At 39.9% G+C, this 21540-nt stretch overlaps 2 protein-coding genes across 4 annotated transcripts; both read left to right on the forward strand.

Moving 5' to 3' along the window:
* Positions 1 to 356: 356 nt before the first annotated feature.
* Positions 357 to 11544, forward strand: LOC115688141 (translation factor GUF1 homolog, mitochondrial). Of its 3 annotated transcripts, none has more exons than XM_030613885.2 (12): positions 357 to 837; positions 1042 to 1792; positions 4060 to 4216; positions 4349 to 4403; positions 7368 to 7435; positions 7533 to 7637; positions 7741 to 7812; positions 8376 to 8489; positions 9192 to 9332; positions 9421 to 9480; positions 10603 to 10791; positions 10861 to 11544. In XM_030613885.2, the coding sequence occupies exons 1-11, from the start codon at positions 445 to 447 to the stop codon at positions 10766 to 10768; spliced, it is 2082 nt and encodes a 693-aa protein (XP_030469745.1). In that variant the 5' UTR covers positions 357 to 444; the 3' UTR covers positions 10769 to 10791; positions 10861 to 11544. The 3 variants fall into 3 exon arrangements, with proteins under 3 accessions (XP_030469745.1, XP_030469744.1, XP_056169253.1); XM_030613884.2 differs by having other exon boundaries at positions 10922 to 11544; XM_056313278.1 differs by having other exon boundaries at positions 11075 to 11544.
* Positions 11545 to 14427: 2883 nt separating this feature from the next.
* LOC115688153 (cucumisin-like) lies at positions 14428 to 18231 on the forward strand. Its single transcript, XM_030613908.1, has 10 exons — positions 14428 to 14481; positions 14596 to 14687; positions 15227 to 15318; positions 15419 to 15659; positions 15838 to 16351; positions 16486 to 16589; positions 16676 to 16894; positions 17017 to 17128; positions 17237 to 17450; positions 17702 to 18231. The coding sequence occupies exons 1-10, from the start codon at positions 14428 to 14430 to the stop codon at positions 18229 to 18231; spliced, it is 2172 nt and encodes a 723-aa protein (XP_030469768.1).
* Positions 18232 to 21540: the final 3309 nt, after the last annotated feature.

Raw genomic sequence — 21540 nt, forward strand, 5'->3', positions numbered from 1 at the left:
TCCCTCACCTTTAATCTTATGTGCAATGCTATCAATAAATATTTAATTTATTTAATATAGTCTAGGAACTTTTGAATTTAGTCTCTAAACTATGTAAAAAAAAGAAGCCAATGTCATTCTTCTATTAGTTCAAGTAACATTGAAAATTTACTTATAGTTCAGAGATTAAATTGAACATATTCAAAAAGTTCAAGAGCTCAAAGATGATGTTGCATATTGAACTAAGGTTTAAGAACTATATTGAATAAATCGAAAATTCAGACACTGCATTGAGTCAAAATTTAGGGCCATTTGTCTCATTTCCCCATCATCTGTATATGAGAATGGCACGTGCAATGCACGCGCCCGCAAAGTAGTCTACTGAAAATACCCGTTCGTCCTCCTCCTCCTCCTCCTCTGCCGTCGCCGCCGCCGCCGTCGTCTTCCTCCTCCGCTTCCTTTCCCATGGGCTATTACAGGCGACTAGCTTCTTCGCGTGCCCTAAAATCACTGAAATGCCCCTCTCTCCTGTCCAGGGTCTCCCCGTCTCCTGCCAGATTCGACTTGCTCCACCGCCGATCAGGCGGTGCCGCCGCCGCCGCCGCCGCCGCCGCCTTCTCCCCTGGTCTCGGCTTCGGCTACGGCTACGGCTACGGCTACGGCTTCTGTTCCCACTCTCGCTCGAACCTCAGGGAGAACGCCATCGACTTGAGCCAGTACCCTCCGGAGAGGATCAGGAACTTCTCCATAATCGCGCACGTCGACCATGGCAAGTCCACGCTCGCCGACCGCCTCCTGGAGCTCACGGGGACCATCAAGAAGGGCCACGGCCAGCCTCAGTACCTCGACAAGCTGCAGGTGTTTCTATTGCTTTACACATCGTTGCTTTCCTGTCTAAGAATTTTAGTTGTCGAGGTTTGTCTTTCAGTGCTGAAAAGAGAAGGAATTGGAAATGGCCGAGGGTTTTGAATAACTAGCAGAAAATGTCTTTTCTTTTGGGTGGTAGAATTCGATGGAAGCTATCAATTATGGCCTAATTCGCGCAAGTATCGATTGTTCTAGGTAGAGAGGGAAAGGGGAATAACGGTGAAAGCTCAGACCGCGACAATGTTCTATGATTACAACATCGATGGCCTTAAAGCGGATGAGGGACTTGAAGCTCAACCCTTCCTGCTTAATCTTATCGACACGCCCGGTCATGTCGATTTTAGCTACGAGGTGTCGAGATCGCTTGCGGCTTGCCAGGGTGCCCTTCTGGTCGTGGATGCTGCCCAAGGTGTTCAGGCGCAAACTGTCGCTAATTTTTATCTTGCGTTCGAGTCTGGCCTCGCCATAATACCTGTAATAAACAAAATAGACCAGCCGACTGCTGACCCTGAACGCGTCAAAGCCCAATTGATGTCAATGTTCGATCTTGACCCGAGTGATGCTCTTCTGACTTCTGCCAAGACTGGACAAGGTCTTGAGCAGGTGCTTCCGGCTGTCATAGAGCGCATTCCTCCTCCTCCTGGGAAGAATAATTCACCTTTGCGAATGCTTCTATTAGATTCCTACTATGATGAATATAAAGGAGTGATCTGCCATGTGGCTGTAGTTGATGGTGCTGTGCGGAAGGGGGATAAAATTTCCTCGGCTGGAACTGGTCAGTCTTATGAAATACTGGATATCGGCGTTATGCATCCTGAACTCACCCCTACTGCAGTCCTTTTAACTGGACAAGTGGGTTATATTGTTAGTGGAATGCGGTCAACCAAAGAAGCACGGATAGGAGACACTCTGTATCATAGCCGAAACACTGTGGAGCCCCTTCCAGGTAGATATCTTTAGCTTTAGCTTCGTATCTTGATTTGTTTTTTCTATCTAGAGAGCCATGCCAGCATCCATTGAAGTCTTAAACTCTACCAGTTCTACACCACACTTATTGTTATCAGAATTTTTTCTGTGGCTCGTAAGTGGTTATGAAACATGACCTGCTTTACGGTCTTGGGAAGAAGATCAGAACCTTTCTGATACATTTTACTATATTGCTGCAGTACTCACTGTATTAAGGGCGAGTGGAACATCTTAATGTGCATGCAAGTGGACTGGTTGGTCCTTGACACTGGGAGAATTAATTTGTTAAAGAATATTATGTAATTAAATTACATATATCAACGTGAAAAGTCTGGTAATTGCATGATGTGTTGCCATGCCGTGCTTGTCAAAGAGAAGATGTATATTGTGGAGAACTGAGGCTGTAATGTTTATTGGAACAATATGTATAGAGCTTTGGTGGAATTTTCTCCTATTTAAAGATTTCTATGTATTGTCTTTGAATAGCACCGCTTCTGTTTGGGACTTTGTTTCTACATGAAATGATTAGAGTGCTAAACCATCAGTTGAGAACTTGAGGTCACAATTTGAACTTGTTATGTATCTTTCTTCATCTTTTGGATTACTAAGAAAATTATATGAAAGCTTTTGTGCACTTTGTCCTAGGGACCTACAATCTTTTGAAACCAGACCAAACTGGCTAGTTTACCAGTTTGGTAGGAATTTTGGCTTGAGGTTTGGTGTCACTTGGGCTTTGAACCAACCATGGTTGAAAGTCAGATTGAACCCACATCGACAGTGTCAAAACGGGGCAGTTTAACTGGGTTAAATCTGTTTGAACAGTTTCTATTGAGAAAGAATAAAATGTAATGATGACTATATATTTAGTGATTTGAACCATGGATTTACCCTTCAGGTTACTCCAACCCCTCAATTTCAGTAAATTGTTCTTAAAATATTTGACGTAGAACACTTATTAAATATAGAGAATGCTTCTGTGAAGATTTAAACGCCAGATCTGGGAACCCATAAATTCGTTGGATGCCTATGATGCGCCATTGAGCCACCTCTTTCTATGTGTTGTTGTATTAAGATAGTTATTTGGAAAAAGTCCAAATCACCTATCAACAAGGTAGTCAAAATCACATTTTCAATTAGAATCGGATGGTATGTCTCCATATCGGATGGTAGTCCGAATCTTAAAACTGTAGGAGAAACATTTCAATCTGGTAAAGATGATCTTTAAAGTTGATTTCACTTGCTTCTTTGAAGAACCATTCGGAGGACATCATCCTTTAACTGGAAAACTGTAGGCTAAAGTTTTGAGTTCCTGTCAATTAGAACATTTTTATCTCTCTGAACAGAGAAGTGAACATCACTTGGGAAGCTCTTCAATTTACTTTCCTTTTATTAAACTGATCTTATGAAAAAACCAATTTGCTTAAGGTGGTTGTCTATTTGTTATTAATCTGTGAAAACGTCAGTATACGCCAGACTTACTGCTGTTTTGATATAGAAAGCCCATTGTCACATCACGTACCTCACTAATAAAATTAATCAAACCTTACCTCAAAGTTTCATCTGGATGATATATTAAAATTGGAATTTGAGCATTTAACAAAATTTTTCACGTCTTAGATGTAAATGGACATTTTCTTGTAATTGTAGTTTTTGGTGAATTTTGCATTAAAAGCATGTGATATTTTAAACTATGAATTTAATTTTGCGGTATAAAGTTTAGGCAGTGTCTTTATTAATTTGAAAGTAAGGTAGTGATGGAAATTGGGCCCATTTAGAGGTACATAATCTGTAATCTTTCCCAAATTATTTTGTGGTCTATCTTTCTGATGAACTGGTGACTTGAGCAGTTTAAACACTGGTCCAGTAGTGAAAACATCCGTAAGTAGGAGGTTGGTCAGAGTGCAGAAATAAATTGCGTGAGTCTATAGACTAATTTCTCAAAATAACAGGTGCATTACAGTTGTTTCCCCTCATATAAACTGTAATCACTCAACTTTCTGTGGAATAATCTTTCTTCTAGCGTAATGGGCACTGTCTTAAGGAATGTGAAGGAAGCTGATATAAGTGTTATGTGGACTACATATTCTTCTCTGGTTACTGGAAGCATTGGGCTCAGTTTGGTGACTTACTTGTAATTGGATCAATAGATAGTCCTGTTTCATGCTCTAACCCATCTCTGTTTGGATTTAGAGTTTCTTATCCTTGCGGTTTGCCTTTATTAACGGTTCTAGTCGATCCAAAATTCAGGTTTCAAGCCCGCAAAGCACATGGTTTTCTCTGGTCTTTATCCAGCTGATGGTTCCGATTTTGAGGCACTTAACCATGCAATAGAAAGGCTTACATGCAACGATGCCAGCGTCTTAATTAGCAAAGAGAGTAGTACAGCCCTTGGCCTTGGTTTCAGGTATGGAATCAACCCCGACATGACAACATGTTCTTCTGATTGCCAATGAAGCAGCTCAGTTCTACTTTTATCTAATATTATCAGTTCCAATCCATCCGGTGTTTCAATGATGATTCTTTGTTTTTCTTGCAGGTGTGGTTTCCTAGGTTTGCTTCACATGGATGTTTTTCATCAGCGGCTTGAACAGGTATTCTCCCTTGTTCTTTGTTATTTTATTCTAAAGGTAAACTTGGCAATTCATTACAGTAAACTTGGTGGAAGAACATGTAAACTTTGTACTTTAGTGAGGTCTGTGAAGTTTATCTCTTGATGGGTCAATATGGTGCCTCTATGGTCATGGAGAAGCCTGAACATCTTCGCCTATAATCAAATGGGCTGATGAGAAAACACTTCAAAGAATGTTTTGGTCAAAATACCAGGGATTCATTGCTTGCAAATGGAATTCTGCATTAATGGCTTTAATGTGATTAAAATGGCTGATTTTTAAATGAAGCAATGATTTCATGAAAATAGCCTGGTAATAGTTGTTGATGCCCCAAGAAGCTTGTAAACCAAGCATAAGCATGATGCTTCTTGTGCACTTGATAATTAGAGGTTAATTATCTTATAGTATGTGAAAGTCGGCTTTTTAAGGGGGCTATACTCATCACTATTTAAGTGGCTTATTTTCTTTGTTTAATCCACTTTTTTTTTTCTGTCAATTGATGTTTTGCATTCATGTTGGTGTTAACAATTCATGTCACTTTGTTTATTGCTAAAATAACCTATATCCTATCCAGCATGATAAGAATTAATCTTCATTGTTGAAAACATTCCAAATCTTGTCATTTTCAAGTTAGTTGTGTTTGTGTTGTGCTGATAAATATCTCGTGTCAAGTCTTTTTCTCATTACCTATCAGAAAATGTTCCCCTGGGCACCAACCCACTCTTGTTCATGATGTTGTTTTCCTCAATCATGTATTTCGTGGTCATAAGTTCAGATAACTTCTCTTTCTTTCCCTTCATTTTTCATTAAAACACTTAATAGTTACTCCAATGTTGATTTCTTTTTCCAGTTGCATCCCTTTCCATTTCATTGTTAACATTTCTTATTTAAAAGGGAAATTGCTTATTATATATTATTTTCCCTAACTAAATACAAATATTGAGGCCAGAATCTTAGGAAACAAAACATATGATTTCCCCTGCGTGACTCAATAACTTCATTAAATTGACTTTTTTATCTCCCATAAGTTTGTAGACTAAGTTGATTTTTTTTATTTAATCGTAAGTTTATAAATTTCTTAGATAGGCCATGTTATTTGAAGTCAAGTCGATAACTAGCACCTGATGAATATGAATGTTTCTTTTAATGAAGCACAAACTAAATCTCATGTTCCTGGAAAAAAAAAACAAAATAAACTCGAAGAATGATAGAACTTGTTTAAAAAATAAAAAGGATCATTTCATATCTAATAATATGAAACATTTACAAAAATAAAATCCAGATACCCTATGTCATTAAAAAAAAAAAATACAGATACTCTATGATTTTTGCAAGTTACATGGTTTATCATGCAAATCCGTTTATGGATATTTTAAAACTATGTCTCCCTTTCAAGAACATATAAATCACAATTAACTGATCGTACTCTACATATCAACCTGTGAATCTGTGATGACTTCTTTTTCTCTTCTTTTACTTGTTATTAATGATCGTTACCAAATAGCGGTGTGTTTTTTTCGATGGAACTACATTATATACACTACTAGTGGATATGTTTTGATGGAGATGGGTTTGATTGGTGTGTAGTGCTGGAATCAGATATGACTATCGTCTATTTGATGGTAGATGTGTCGTTAGGAAAAGACTACCTGTGGAATTCCAGATTTTCATTGGCGGTTAATAGAATAGGAGTAAAAAATGGGCAGCCCGGTGAATGAAGCTCCTACGATGCTCAATTCTGGGGAAGGTTCAGACCACTTTGGGTCTAAAGTATGTAGCCTTACCATGCAATTATGTCAAGAGGCTGTTTCCATGACTCAATACTGTGATCTCCAGGTCACATGGTGACAACTTTAACATTTCGCCAAGGCTCCCCTTTAGTGGATAGAATAGGAGTGCTTAAAAACTACTTTTTATCTGGTGATAAGTGCACTGGAATCCTAAAACTTGTCACGAAAGTGCAATTGAGTCCTAAAACTTTCAAAAAGTGCGATTAAGTCCTAAAACTCGTCATATTGATGCAGTCAAGTCCTTCCATTAACTTTGTCCAATTTGGCTAATAGAAAATACTGACGTGGCTTTTTTTTTTTAAATTATTTTCTTTATCCTACATGGTGCTAACGTGGCTAAAATAAAATCGTTTTGATCCAAATCTGATTTTTTAATACAAATTTTATTTAATATATATTAAAAAATAAACAAACTTTAAAAAATACTTAAAAAAAAGAGGAAAACGCAGGCAAGGGCTTGCAGCCCTTGTTGCTACCTCCGCCCCACCATCGCTGGAAAGGGCTGGTGATGGTGAGGGGATGGCCGGCGGGAGTCGCCGGGCCTCAGCCAGGGGCCGGTGACCCTCACCGACTACAGGCAAGAGCCCGACGACCCCTACAGACCATTCCCCCACCATCCCTTCCTGGTGATGGTGGGGCTCGCTTGAGTTTTCCTTTTTTGTGTTTTTTTTAATTAGCTTATTTTTAATGTAATGTAAATAAAATTTGTATAAAAAAAATCAGATTTAGACCAAAACGTCGTTGTTTTAGCATTATGTTTCATGTTTTAGCCACGTCATCGCCACGTTGGAAAGAGAAAATTAAAAAAAGCCATGTCAGCATTTTCCGTTAGTCAAGTTGGATGGAAATAACAGAATGACTCGATTGCATCAATTTGACAAGTTTTAGGACTTAATTGCACTTTTTGAAAGTTTCAGGACTCAATTGTACTTTTGTGATAAGTTTAAGATTTCCAGTGCACTTATCCATTTTATCTGCAACAATCCTGGGGCATGTAGTATTGCTTCCGTTAATTTGGAGATTCTGTGTCATGTTGTTCAATGGCTCAATGATTATAGTGGGACATTTGGGGTTGATCAACCTTTTTTTATCAAAGTTAATCCCTCTTATTATTATTGCTCCTTTTTCATATCAATTTGGAAATGTGTCATTTCAGGAGCATGGAGTTCATGTCATTTCAACTGTTCCAACTGTGCCATATATTTTCGAATATTCTGATGGAAGGTATAAGACTAATTTATTGTGCCTCTTTCTGTCTTGTGTTTTTGCATTTAGCTTAACTGTTTCGTAGACTCATCTCTCTCTCTCTCTCTCTCTGTAGCAAATTAGAAGTTCAGAATCCTGCCTTGTTGCCGTCGAATCCCAAAAGTCGAGTGACAGCCTGCTGGGAACCTACAGTTATAGCTACCATTATTATTCCTAGTGAGTAAGCTCTCATACTCCCCTTAAAGCATAATCAGTATTTCTTTCAACATTGGGAAGTGCATTATCATTTATACTTCTGATTTGCATCTGCTATCTGCCTGAAGCTATGTTGGATCTGTTATCACACTTTGCTCTGAGAGGAGAGGTCAGCAGCTTGAATACTCATTCATTGACAGGTAAATACTGTGCCAAACCATTGCCTTTTGGCTGGATCATGAAGAAAGCCCTTCGTTGTAACATTATCGATATCCGTTGTTTAGATTGCTGTGCGGCTGTGTGTGCTGAACCATTTGAGTTAAGTGCAAAAATTGAATTTAAACGATAGAATCTTTCTGCTCCACAGATTAACATGCCATTCTGCTTAGAGAAATCTACACTGATTGACCTATAAAACCCTGACCTTTTAATTTGGACTTCAAGGGGAAAATAGTGATAGCTTGGTGAATTTTCACGTGCATGCATTGAACTGACAGTAGGAGCAAATTCTTCCACCTCTCTCTCTCTCTCTCTCTCTCTCTCTCTCTCTCTCTCTCTCTCGTGCTGGTATGCTATTTTCAGTTCACACCATCTCCTTTTTGGGGAAGGGGGTGAATCACTATTAAATGTTGTAAATGACTGTTTTTAGCACTATTCACCCTTTTATTTATTCCGGAAGATGGTTTCTAGTGCACGTGTTTTCTATTTCTTGTTTTGTCTCACTTTTGCATGAGATTGATCCTTTTGAGTTTGACATATGCAGCCAACGGGTCTTTATGAAGTACCGCTTACCTTTGAGAGAGATTGTTGTCGACTTTTATAATGAACTCAAGAGTTTAACATCTGGATATGCTTCATTTGACTATGAGGATGCAGAGTAAGTGAAATCTCTTTATGTGTTTGGGTCTGTTACATGAATGATTGAACTTGTGAGGATTGTGATTTCGAATATTCTACGCGCTTTTATTCTGTTAATGTTAACTAACATAATAGCAGTGGTGTGATGGCCTCGTGGGCTCTCTTTTGGTGCTTGGTTGTCCATTTCTTAGCAAAACATCAAGTTACAACTGCTCTAGATAAGCCTTTGTGCTGCTGCTGTTACTATCCCCAATAAGAATTGGGCATGACGCACATCCCAATTGTTTGGAGTTGGGCAGGGCTGGGGCAAGTAGGGAAGGAAGGAAAGAAAGAAAAGAAAGGAGGAAAGGGAGGGAGAGTAGGGGTGTTTTAGAGAGAGAAGGACAGGGTTGGGGAAGAGGTGGGGGGGGGGGGGGGGGGGGTGGGTTTGATGGGGCGCTTGGTGAGCTGTTATACCGTTCTCCTATGTGAAGTGCTATGATATGGCAAACGGAACCTTGTTAGTGAATTTTGAAAGACCTGCAGCTTGTGGCACAATTACCTCTGTAGTGTACAGTGTTGCTTAATGGCTGTTTTCCATCATAAAAGGAACATATGGCTAGATTGTACGCTTTAAGGTTTAAATAGTAGAGATATATTAGCTGAAGGAAAAGGTCAAGTGCTAGAGTCTTGAATATGTGTATCACTTTGATGGTTTGACCTCTTTGATGGGTTGGTTCAGCTATCAGCAATCCGATTTAGTGAAGCTCGATATTCTCTTGAATGGACAAACTGTTGATGCCATGGCAACAATAGTTCATACCTTGAAGGCACAGCGTGTTGGCCGTGAATTAGTCGAGAAGCTGAAGAAATTTATAGATAGGTAAATGATTTAGTTTTTTTGATTTGCTTTCTATTTTGTTTGGTGGTATTATTTTGGCGCAGTCTCTTATTATCTCAGTTTTGATCAGACAAATGTTCGAGATAATCATACAAGCTGCGATTGGATCGAAGGTCGTTGCAAGGGAGACGTAAGTATTGAAATCACTTATTACTTCTGATATAGTCGTGGGCTCCCAGCCAGAGGGACTAACCTATGTGTGTGAAATGGGCTTCCAATGAGTAAAATAATAAATGCTTCATTGTACTTGATTGTTGCCTTTGTACCTTTAATTGTGACCAGAAAAATATTTTGTCTCTGTAAAAAACTTGCCAAATTTTTGTACTGGTTTACATTTTGAAGAACATTGAAACTTGCCTCACAGTAACCACATATAATAGTGGGTCCTCCCAATAGTTGAAAATAATTAATGAAAACCAAAAGAGACCCAAAAACTAATGCTGGGGGAAGAGCTTCAAGCTGTCAAATGCAAAACAAAAAACGCTTTACTTGATGTTCTCCATACCAGGTACACATTGTTATATAAACCCTAAAGCTCTCTTTTATTGTTAGCTCACTTTGATGGATGAGCAGAGAAGCTTCAAATCCCTCATTGCTATGAGATGCTTTAATGTTCAATCCCACTTGTCCCTTCTCAGGATTCTTGCCAAGTGTGGATAGTAATGCAATTGACTGATTTTTTTTTTTTGTGTATGTCTGTGAGATGGCTCTTCACGTGAATGATAACTTGGTGTGGGATTGTGTTGGATGGGTAAAGTTGGTTGTGTCTCAATTAGGGAAATTAGAAACATGAATATGATTTTCTTTTCAGTTGGTAATGCGACGCTGGGAGTTCAAATGATCTCTTGAGGCATGTCTTCATTCTGTCACTTTTTAAAATGTTAATACTGATCGCTACATTACTTGGTTGGAAGAAAGCGCATCAGTATCTGGAAAGTGTATTTGAAAACCATAGCAATTGGTATTACCATTCTAATAGGTCTACTTTTCAGATGGTAATTGATCTACCTTTCAGATGGTAATTATGCAGACAAGATGTAGTTTTGCTGTTACAGTAGATAAATAATGCATCAAGTGCATGAAGTAAAATACTTTGCCCCCACTAACATTTTATCATCGGTCTGTACCTGCCCTGCTTCCAGCTAAAGCTGTCTGAATTTTCTGGCTCTTACTAAATTTTGATGTCGCAAGTAGTTAAAAGACATTGTTCTTGAGTGGCTTTGATTCATGTAGTGCACGTGTTTGGGTATAGGATATCTGCCATGAGAAAGAACGTTCTTGCCAAGTGTTATGGTGGGGATGTTACGCGGAAGAGAAAGCTTTTGGAGAAGCAAAAGGAAGGAAAGAAGAGAATGAAACGTGTTGGTTCTGTTGATATACCTCAAGAGGCCTTCCATGAAATTTTGAAGGTGACATAGAGGACCATTAAAGTTATCTAAAGGTAGGAGCCCCCTTGCTGTGCCAGTGCTCCCATTCAATATGCATTAATATTTCCGTTTTCCACTGAAAGGTTTTGGGTTCAACTTCTTCTCAACAAATTTACCAAGTTTGATGTGGTGAACTGCTTTCAGTCTTTGGTCGCAGCTGTGTGAACACTCCTTGTTTGCGGGATTGTGGCGTGGAGAAAACAAAATGAATGCAATTTCAACAGCTTCTCTGAGATGGAAACTGAAGAGGCAAGTCTGATGTTTGTTTGCTGACAAACATTATTCTTGATATCTCAGAAGGTTTAAACATATCCTGGAAGGCAGCCACTTTTCTATCCTGTGATCCTACTCCAAGTTCGTTTTTTTGACACTTATCTAGCGAGTTTGGCCGGGCAGAAAACTGCAGAGTTGGGTCTTAAAACACCACCTCTGAGGTGGACAGGCAATTTTGCTGTTTAGTCTTTTCTCTCATTCTTGTATCAATTGTAATTGTGATTGGGAAGCATTTTGGGTTCTTTCTATCTCCGTGGGTGGGCGATGGTGAAGTCAATTTGTTATTTATCGTGTCCCTGTTGTACACTTAACATTTACATAAATCTTTGTTATGTAGCAGGAATAGACTACAGTATCTGTCATGTATTGTATTGTTGGGAATCCAGTAATGCCCATCAACAGAAGAAACGATCGTGTAATCAAATGACGATGCCTCAATTGTACAAAACTTGTGGGCAGAATTTTTGAATATGATGCATGTTTTTGAGAATAAACTGTCACCTAGAGGTGATTTTTCGTAAAATATAGATAATTATTGCTTGCACTGTCACTAGAAGAAAATCTTTCTGCAGCCGGCCTTCTCTATGTTCGATTTGGTGGTAATGTTTACATATTAAGGAATGGCCAAAGTGTACGTGTAGGCTATAAAGATGTGTTGGCACAATTGCTTTTACGCACGGAGAGCTTTTGCTTTTGAGGTTCTTGAGTACTCATTTTCGAGTGAAGCTATTGATTGCGTGCCAAAACCTATCAATGATAACAGTTTGACCACCCTGAGTTTTTTTTTGTGCTGTTTACTATGTCATATAAACTCAAAAAGGAATTGACATATGCATGTAGATTGGAGTGCAAAAATATTGAAGTTCAGCTTTATTTAGAACTGTGGACTTAAAGCCCAAATTGTTTTAGCTACTTCATTGATGAAGGTGCTTGCGGTGGGTGCAGTATTATGCATATCATATCAAAGATAGAACAGAATTGACTTTATCTTGATTTCCCACCTAGGCAAAAATTCTGACACTCCGTCAATTTATTGTTAGTGTGCGTTAGGAATATATAAAATTCATTTTCAAGGAAAATGGTTAGTTTTAATTTGTTTGGTGATTTTGAAAAAGTGATTTTCTTTGTGCCATAAAGAGAAGCCATTTTTTCCAAATATAAATATAAAATACATACGTGAAGAGATATAAAAATACATACTTATCGTAACTAAACTTTACATTATGGCAATGTTACGTACCATTTTATTTGAAACTTTGCATATCTTTCAGAAATTTCGATATGCAAGTTGTAGCTTGGAGTAATAGCCATAATGTCGTCTATTGTCATCATTTTGATCTTTCAATAACTTTGGCACTACATGCACGCGGGCGCGCACCTCATGTTCGTATCTGACTTGTACACGATAATTGGAAATGCCTACGTTGAGACATCGTATTTTGCTTCCAGTCAAGCATTTGGGGTTCCCTTAATATCTGGAAAACTAACTGAGAAGGATTGTCAGCCAGTAACGGATCGAATGTTGCAAAGATTAGTAGTTGGACTTCAAAGATTTTTATCTTTGCCAGATAGGCTGCTATTATTGGTGCCATGCGCTTGTGCTTCCTTAAAAGGGTTATCAAAGGAATAGGAAGCAAGTATATTTCCTTTTGCTGAAGGGCACTACTAAAAATTCTAAGGAGGCTAGAGTTGCTTGGAAGTTACATGTTTCCCTGGAAAGAAGGTGGTTTGCAACTTAAAAACTTAAACCAGTTTTGAATATAACTTGTATTTTAAGATATATGTGGCTGATCATGGTTAAAGCAGACTCCATTTGAGTTGTTTGGATTGAAGCTTATAAATTAAAGGGGAAGAGTCAAAGGTCACTTCCCAATCACAATTCACGACTGCTGCTTCTTATGCTTGGAGGGCTGTTATGAAAATAAGGAAGTTTCCTAGGCCTTTGATAGAGCATATAATTGGTAATCGCATGAATACTTTTCTCTGGCCAGCTTATTGGCATCATGATGGGCCACTTCTTGATAAATATGGTTGGAAGGTTGTACAGGGTGCCGAATTACTTTGTCAAGCGAAGGTAGCTGCCAGTATTGCTGATATGGGTTGTATGTAGTCAAATGCAAGACCTGATTGCCTGGTACACATTCAATATGTGGGTTTCTCTTTCCTGGTGATGGAGATGATAAAGTGGGTTCGGAATGCTGATCCAGGTAAGAAATGTTTCAGTTAGTAGTGCCTGTCTATATCGAGACAAAAGAGGCCAAAAGTGAGTCGGCATCACTAGTTCCAGTTTCCTCTTGATGCGGGAGCATCAAGCTCTATCGATGAACCCTCAACATCCACTTATGTCTCGTCAATCAGGAATTTCCAAAACAAAACTGCAAGCTTCATCAGGGTTTACGAGAATCGGAATGAAATCACGTAAAGGAGATTTGATAATGTTGGACAGTTCAACAACTCTAACAGTGAAATTTTTCTTCTCAAAGGTGAATACAAACGAGTCGTAGCTTGGAAAATGCTTATTGGAATAAAACAAAGCCAGATGTTTGGAAAAATTTCGTCTCGCATGGAGGAGGAAAATTTCAAGTTAAGATTTTCATGCGGTAGTCAACTCAGTTGACATGTAACCTACTTCAAACATAGTACGACCATATAAATGCGAATAATAACATATCCCGATCCCACATATAAAATTTTTGTTAATCCCCTAAATTTGAGGTACAATTTAGTCCTCAAATTTACTCCCTTAGATAATTGGTACCTCAGTAATCAAGTAACAATGACTAAAGACTTAGCCCAATCCTCTATTCCCTTCAACTTTAATACCTTTTTTCTTTGGTTGGAAACTTTAATACCTTAGGATATGGAAAATTATACATAGAAAAACCTTGATCACATCTCTTTCTCTCCCTCTCTCTAGGTCTTAGCCTCCGTCACGCTCGCTAGAGGAAGAATTTACGCGACAACCATTTAAAGGAGATAAACTTACCGGTGCGAGAAATTTTGTTTAGTGAAAGTAGAGTAGAATCAGAATGGTTGACATTTTATTAGCAAGGTCACTAATAAAAAGGCCCTCTTGCTTGCTTTCTTTCTGGACTTTGAGAATTAGAATTGATATATCAATTAATTAATCAAGTGCCCATCCTAGACATGGAACCGGAAACCGGAGGACGATTCAACCGTTAGAAAAGGTCAGACAAAAGGTTTACAAGAGCGTTGTGAACGTAATTTAGCCGGCCGTCTCCATGTGGCGGGATAACCAAGAGGCCGTCTCCGAATCCAATACACATATTCTCACTCTCTTTTGGACCGTCTACGTGTATATATAAGCCCTCACTTTTGAATGTCATACAAGTGGAAAACGATATCAGCTGTTGAAAATGGCCCCTCTTTCCAAGCTTCTCTTGATGAGTTTCATCAGCTGTGTTGTGTTGGTGCCCTACGGAGAAGCGTCTGGTGAAGATCACAAGGCAAAACGAAATTCATATTACTGTGTCTTGGATTTGATTTCGATTGTGTCGATGAGTATGTTTTGTTGATTGAGACAGGTGTATGTCGTGTACATGGGTGGACTTCCCAAACAAGCGGACTTCTTGGCAACATCGGTGCACACCAGCATGCTACAAGAAGTAGTTGGCAGGTTAATATGCTTTGTACTTTCTTATCAAGTTCTCTAGAGCATTACGAAACTATATACATACATTTGATACTTACTACACTTGGTCTATTCTATCAAACCTACCAACAACAAATTTTTGGCATTAGTATTATCTCCGGGTAGTGTCTAACGTGCTCTGGGCACCTCAACTTTCTCCTACAGAATACGATGTAAGAGGAACTTCAATTTATTCAAACGGGTAAAAGATAGGTCTATTCTACATGAGGAATGCCCAAAAACTTACTTTAATGATACCAACCACCTAAATAATTCTAATATCAACCGCACGATTACTAATAACCGATCCACATAACATGAATTCTCCCACGGTGTACAATTTTACTAAACGTCTTTTCTGTGATTGCATTTCGAATGATTGCATTTCGAGCTTTACATTGGCTTTATCATTTGTAATAGCGAGACAATGTGGGATTCAAAAGGTCCTTATAGCTAGACATGGGTCATCTCTATACTGATCATAACCGAGTTTAACCCCGTCATTTGACCATTTTCTTCTGCAGTCGCGCATCTGAGTCGTTAGTTCACAGCTATTCGAGGAGCTTCCATGGATTCGCTGCCAGACTCACTGAAGATGAAATGGCAAAAATCGCAGGTGCAAAATAATACCTAAGTTCCATGGTCAATAACAATCCATGCATGACATCGTTCAATATATTGTAATAATTCGTCAACCCATGTATAAATCTCATCAGGAATGGAAGGAGTAGTGTCGGTGTTCCCAAGTGAGAGGCATCAACTTCAAACGACGAGGTCATGGGACTTCCTGGGCTTCTCTCAGAGCGTGCAAAGACTGCCGACTGAGAGTGACCTCATTGTTGGAATGCTTGATACGGGCATCTGGCCTGAAAGTGACAGCTTTAACGACGAAGGGTTTGGCCGTCCTCCAGCCAAATGGAAGGGCACTTGCCAAACCTCCAACTTCACTTGCAATAAGTACTACATTATGCATTGTTATCTTTGTTTATGTAATATAAGTAGTATTTGTGCATCAATTGTATTAGAATTGAATTTACAGCTGCAGGCACTCTGATTGTTGACACATGCTGTAACGCTGTGTAATGTGATAGTTGACAGAATCTAATTTCTCTTTCCTGGGTTGATTGTTTTGTAGTAAAATCATTGGAGCCAAATACTACCGGCAAAACACCACATATTTACCGGGTGATATAGCTTCGCCTAGGGATTCCATGGGTCACGGATCTCACACGTCGTCAATAGCAGCCGGTGGCTCGGTGAGCGGAACAAGCCTATTCGGCCTCGGCTCTGGGACAGCCCGAGGAGGAGTCCCTTCTGCCCGCATCGCCGTTTACAAAGTGTGCTGGACTGATGGCTGCTACGACGCAGACATGCTTGCCGCGTTTGATGACGCCATCGCGGACGGAGTGGACATCATCTCCATCTCCATTGGCTCAAGGTTTCCCCGCGATTACTTCACGGACTCAATCGCAATCGGATCTTTCCATGCGATGAAGCAAGGCATACTCACATCAGCGGCAGCTGGGAACTCTGGCCCTAAACCGGCATCGACCACAAACTTTTCCCCTTGGTTTCTCTCGGTCGCGGCCAGCACAATAGATCGAAAGTTTGTGGACGAAGTTCTGTTAGGAAATGGAAAGTCTTATGAGGTAAAGAAACCCTATGAATGACTAATTTTCACTTCAAATACATATCTGAATTCATACATTTCTTCTAGTATATTTGCACTACTAAATGGTAGTATATAGTTAGCACTTACTCATAATGCGATTCTTATGTATAGGGAGTCGCAATCAACACTTTCGACCTCAACAACACGATGTACCCCATGATATATGGAGGAGATGCCCCAAATATTGCACAAGGATTTAATTCAACCCAATCAAGGTATATTATATATATAATATATATTAGAGAGAGATTGAATTATCACTATGCCTGAAATTAATAAGCATAGTATATGTACCTTGTAGGCTCTGCGCTGGGAATTCTCTAAACAGCTCTTTGGTGAAAGGTAAGATCGTGTTGTGTGATTCCCTCAATTCCGGCGATGCCACTTTAACGGCGGGCGCTGCCGGCTCAATAATGCAAGGCTTGGGAGTCATGGACTTTGCGTTGACCTTCCCGGTGCCTGCCTCCTTGTTGAACGCAGCAGATGGAAGTGAAGTTTCTGACTACATGAACTCAACTAGGTGAAGCGTTTGCAATCTCAACTGATTTTAACTTAGTGAAACAAAAAATGTGAACCGATTTGTGGTCAGATACTTACCAGAGGATGAATAATGTTGGGAACTTTCTTTTCTTCTTCCACTAGAAATTCTACAGCAACCATATTTAAGAGCACACAGATCACAGATTCGTTGGCTCCGGCGGTTGTTTCGTTCTCCTCAAGAGGCCCAAGCCCAATTGCCAGGGACATTCTCAAGGTATGATCGGACCGTGGAGGCGATTTGTTTCATCAATTACGGATTGAGTAGGAATTTGTTCAATTAATTATAATAGCCAGTATCGACATTCATATATGTTGTGTGTAGCCTGATCTCGCTTCCCCAGGCGTGGACATTCTAGCAGCATGGTCGCCGGCTTCGACCGTGACCGGGTTATCAGGTGACCCGAGGCATGTTTCGTACAATATAATTTCTGGCACCTCCATGGCTTGCCCCCACGCCACCGGTGCGGCCGCATATGTCAAAACGATACATCCGACGTGGTCTCCGGCAGCTATTAAGTCAGCCCTGATGACGACAGGTAATGACTGAAATTGCATTGGAGACGAAGAGTTGACAAAAACCATGGATGATCTTTTAAATTTGCATGTCACAACGTTTCGTGCAAAGAACCTTAATCGCATTTTATTGCTCAAATCACTACCAACAGATGAACAGCATTGAAATTTAATTGCGAGAGATATAATGGGTCGTGATACACAATCGATATATTTTAACCAGCTACGAGTTTTGCATGGATGATTCACTCACTACACCTTCTGGCTTTTGCAGCTTCTCCAATGAGTCCTCTCAAGAATACCGATGCCGAATTCGCGTATGGAGCTGGTAACATAAACCCTTTGAAAGCAGCGAACCCGGGTTTAGTGTACGATGCCAAGGAGGCAGATTATGTGCAATTCCTGTGCGGACAAGGTTACAGCACCAGCAATCTGAGACTCATCACCGGCGAACAAAGCAACTGCTCAGACGTAAAAAATGCGACCGTGTGGGACTTGAATTTACCAACTTTTGCGGTATCGACTCAGACCAAAGGCTCCAATATCACAGGAGTCTTCCACAGGACCGTCACTAACGTGGGCAATGCGACTTCTACTTACAAGGCCACCGTGACGGCTCCTCAAGGATTCATCGTTCGAGTCGAACCACAAACCCTCACGTTTGAGTCTATCCTACAGCAGCAGAGTTTCGTGGTGACCGTCGAGGCAATCTTGGACGTGGATATGATTTCAGCGTCTCTGGTGTGGGATGACGGTCTTCATCAAGTGAGGAGTCCAATAGTTGCATTTGTGGTTTCCTCCTAGATTAACATTTGGAGTAAGGGAAAATTTCAAATAAGGATATGAAGTAGAGCCGTTTTCACGAAAATGGTCTAAAGTGAAATTGTCTCAAATAAGGATCTGAAGTATATATTTTAATCTCAAATAAGAGCTTGAAGTGGTTATCTTAATCTCAAATAAGGGCCGAGTAAGCACTTGCATCTCACATGCCACTGTGTCGGGGGCATTCTTGTCCCGGAACAGGTTCTTTCTTTTTCATTTTCTTTCTTATTTTTCTATGTTAATCTTCTTCTTCCCCTTTATTCTTCCGGCCAGCTCTCGGGTTCACCTTCTTCTTTGCCGAACACGACCATTTCTTCATCGATCGCACGAGCTGATCGATGAGGATGGCTTGGGCTTGGACGGTGGTAGTGGCAAGCAGCTGGAGGATGTAACGAGCCTAACGACACCGGCGATCCCAAAATCAAGCCAAGCTAGATTTTAGCGGGGATTCGTAACTAGTGGCGAGAAGTTTGTTCAGAATCACAATCAGTGGGAAAGAACAGACAACTATGTAATCCTTTGTTTTTGAGTTCGGCTCTGCTTTTGTGCTTTCATTGTTTTTCTGCTCTCTAGCCTCAATCCAATATTTGAGACTATGTAGCATCGACACCGACGCGCGACACGTGACACGGCACGACATGACATGCGACACGCCATTTCTCAAAAAATAGAGAATTCCGACACGTTGGGATACGTTGTATATTAAATATATATTTTTATATATACACGATAAATTGTTATTTTTAAATTTGTTTCAATCCACAAATAAAATAAATAATAATAAACAGCCTCGAATTTACTTCGTGTCTTAGAAAAATAAATAATAAAAAAATAATGGCACATGCCGGGAGGGAGAGGAGGAGGAGTCATCTGCTAGAGGAGTTCTTGGTCCATGAAAACAAGGACAATGGTGCTGGGTTCAGGGTCTGAGGGTGGGGATTCGGGGGTTTGGAGCTTGGAGGATGCGAAGGAAGAAGATGAGAAATGGTGAGGAAATAGATGCAATCGATGTTCCTCTTTAAGGCCTTCTCCTTGGCGGATGTCATTAGTTTGAGTGAAGAAGAGAAATCACAAATCGAGAGGGGAAGGGAGTGCAGAGCGCGAGTGATGGCATTGTGAAGATGAGAACAAAAGACTAGGGTTTTCTTTCTTTTTTATTTTATTTTTATTTTTTTTATAAATTTACATTTTGACCCCTAATATTTTGAAAATTTATAAAATTGACCTAGTTCGTGTCGGAATCGCGTGTCGGGATTCTGGACTTGCATGTCGTGAGCGTGTCCGGTGTGTTGACTGCGTGTTGGATTTCCGACACCTATTGACCGCGTGCCGGAACGTGTCGGAGCATGTCAGACGCGTGTCGGCCTCTTGAACGTGTCCGTGTTACGTAGGTTTGAGAAGATATGAGTGATTGAACTTTTCCTTGAACAAGATAATGAAATGGAAGAGAAGAGGCGTGCAAATATGTTTCTCTTCCTCGGATTTTGATTTTCTTTATCACTAGTTTTCTTCCTCAACAACTCCGAAAACCGTAAAACTAAATTAACGAACTACAAGGCATAGATGCCATGTGAAAGTGAAAAGGCTTTTACAAAACCGATCATCTAAACGAGGACCGAATCTCTACCAGTGTTCTTCCCTTCGTCTCGGGAACAAGAAACGTCACGAAAGCAACCGTAAGAGCAGTCGTTACGGTGAAGATAGTGAAAGTCACTGTTAAGAATGTGGGAAAACAACTCAGAACTAAACACACACAAATACCCAATTATGCACATACCATATAGAGCAATTGAATTATATCAGTTGAGACGTACCTCCCGTGCTCCAATTCAACGGCAAATGTTGCTAATGTTGCTGCGCTCCCAACGAGACCCTTAACCGTTTCTATGATCGATCCAGACTTGTACTATTCCGATCTTGCTCAACTCTCAGGAAGTGTCGTGCCTTGACCGAACATCCTTAAACGTGTTGTGCGTGTGATCGGTCATGGCCATGCTTGAGAGCTTGGAGACATGGCGGCCATTGCAGCAAGTGAGAAGAGAGAGAACGGCCACAACGTCGATCCAAGGATGGATAGAGGAGCGGTCATTGATGATGCCAGTATAAAGGCTCAGCGGTGACTTCATGAATACCTTTTTTACATCCATTTGGAATAGAGACCGGTGTTTAACTGCGACAATAGTAAGAAGACTGCGGACAAGCTTTGTATCGGTCCACGTACTATCTACCTTTGTTTTAAATCCATGCTCCTTTTGTTCAGCGCACATTCCTAGGGTATGTTATGTTGCTTTTAGATGGGGAGGATATGATTATTCCTAGCGACGATCATAATGGCATTTCAAAAAACTCAAGTAATTTCTTATTCAAAAAAAATTCTCGTGCTGCTTTTAATCCTGTTTGCACATGAGAGAGAGTGTTGACATATTGTCCACATCACTTGACAATGGGTCGCATGTGCTCTTTATATTCTTATGGTCTCCCTCCACTTATAAGTTTGAGCTTTTAGGTTGGGCTTTTTAACGGTTTGTATTATTAAACGTGGTTGGTGAGTATTAATCTTTGTGTTTCTCTATATTTCGTGCACTTCTATCTTGGGACGTATCCACCTTAATGCATGTGGTGTCAATTATCATGCATTCGCATGGTGTATCCATATGTACGCTCAAGCGATCCTATGAAAGTAATATTTCTTTAGTCCCATCTTATATAAACCTATTTGTTATAATAACACTAGGAGTACATGTAATGACGAACTCTTATCGAAATCTCATAATATAGCCTACTTGTTAGTAGCCATTTTATAGTTCGTCATGCATGAACACTGACATGGCATTGGTCAAATTTAGGAGAGAAATTACTATATGAATGTGCTGGTGTACTCAATTGAATCCGGAACATTGAACACGGTGGACCACAACTGAGTCCAACATTTGCCCATCAGATCTGACGATTTAGATTCAATTCAGTAGACATACTTGATTAATTAAACAATTTCCCATTTTGATAAGTCTGTTAATTTTGACCAAACTCTCAGTTGGCGTACACAAAGATTTCTATAAGTTTAAATTAGTGTAATTGATCTTGAGTTTGCTGGAAGGTTTAAGATTTTGACGGCTATGCTCATCCATTGCCAATCTGGTGTGGAACTAAGAAAAGGCATTATTCGAAGAGCAAGAAACGTTGCAGGGTGTAAAACTATATTTCTTTTTATTTGGAATGTTAGTATGGACGTTAATTTTTGCGAGAGAAATAAAATGCGGAAAATTCTAGCAAAATATATATTCACATCAT

This window comes from Syzygium oleosum, unplaced genomic scaffold (genome assembly GCF_021117445.2).
Source record: "Syzygium oleosum isolate NSW1041296 unplaced genomic scaffold, Sole_v2.1 Sole_v2.07, whole genome shotgun sequence".
Taxonomy (NCBI): domain Eukaryota; kingdom Viridiplantae; phylum Streptophyta; class Magnoliopsida; order Myrtales; family Myrtaceae; genus Syzygium; species Syzygium oleosum.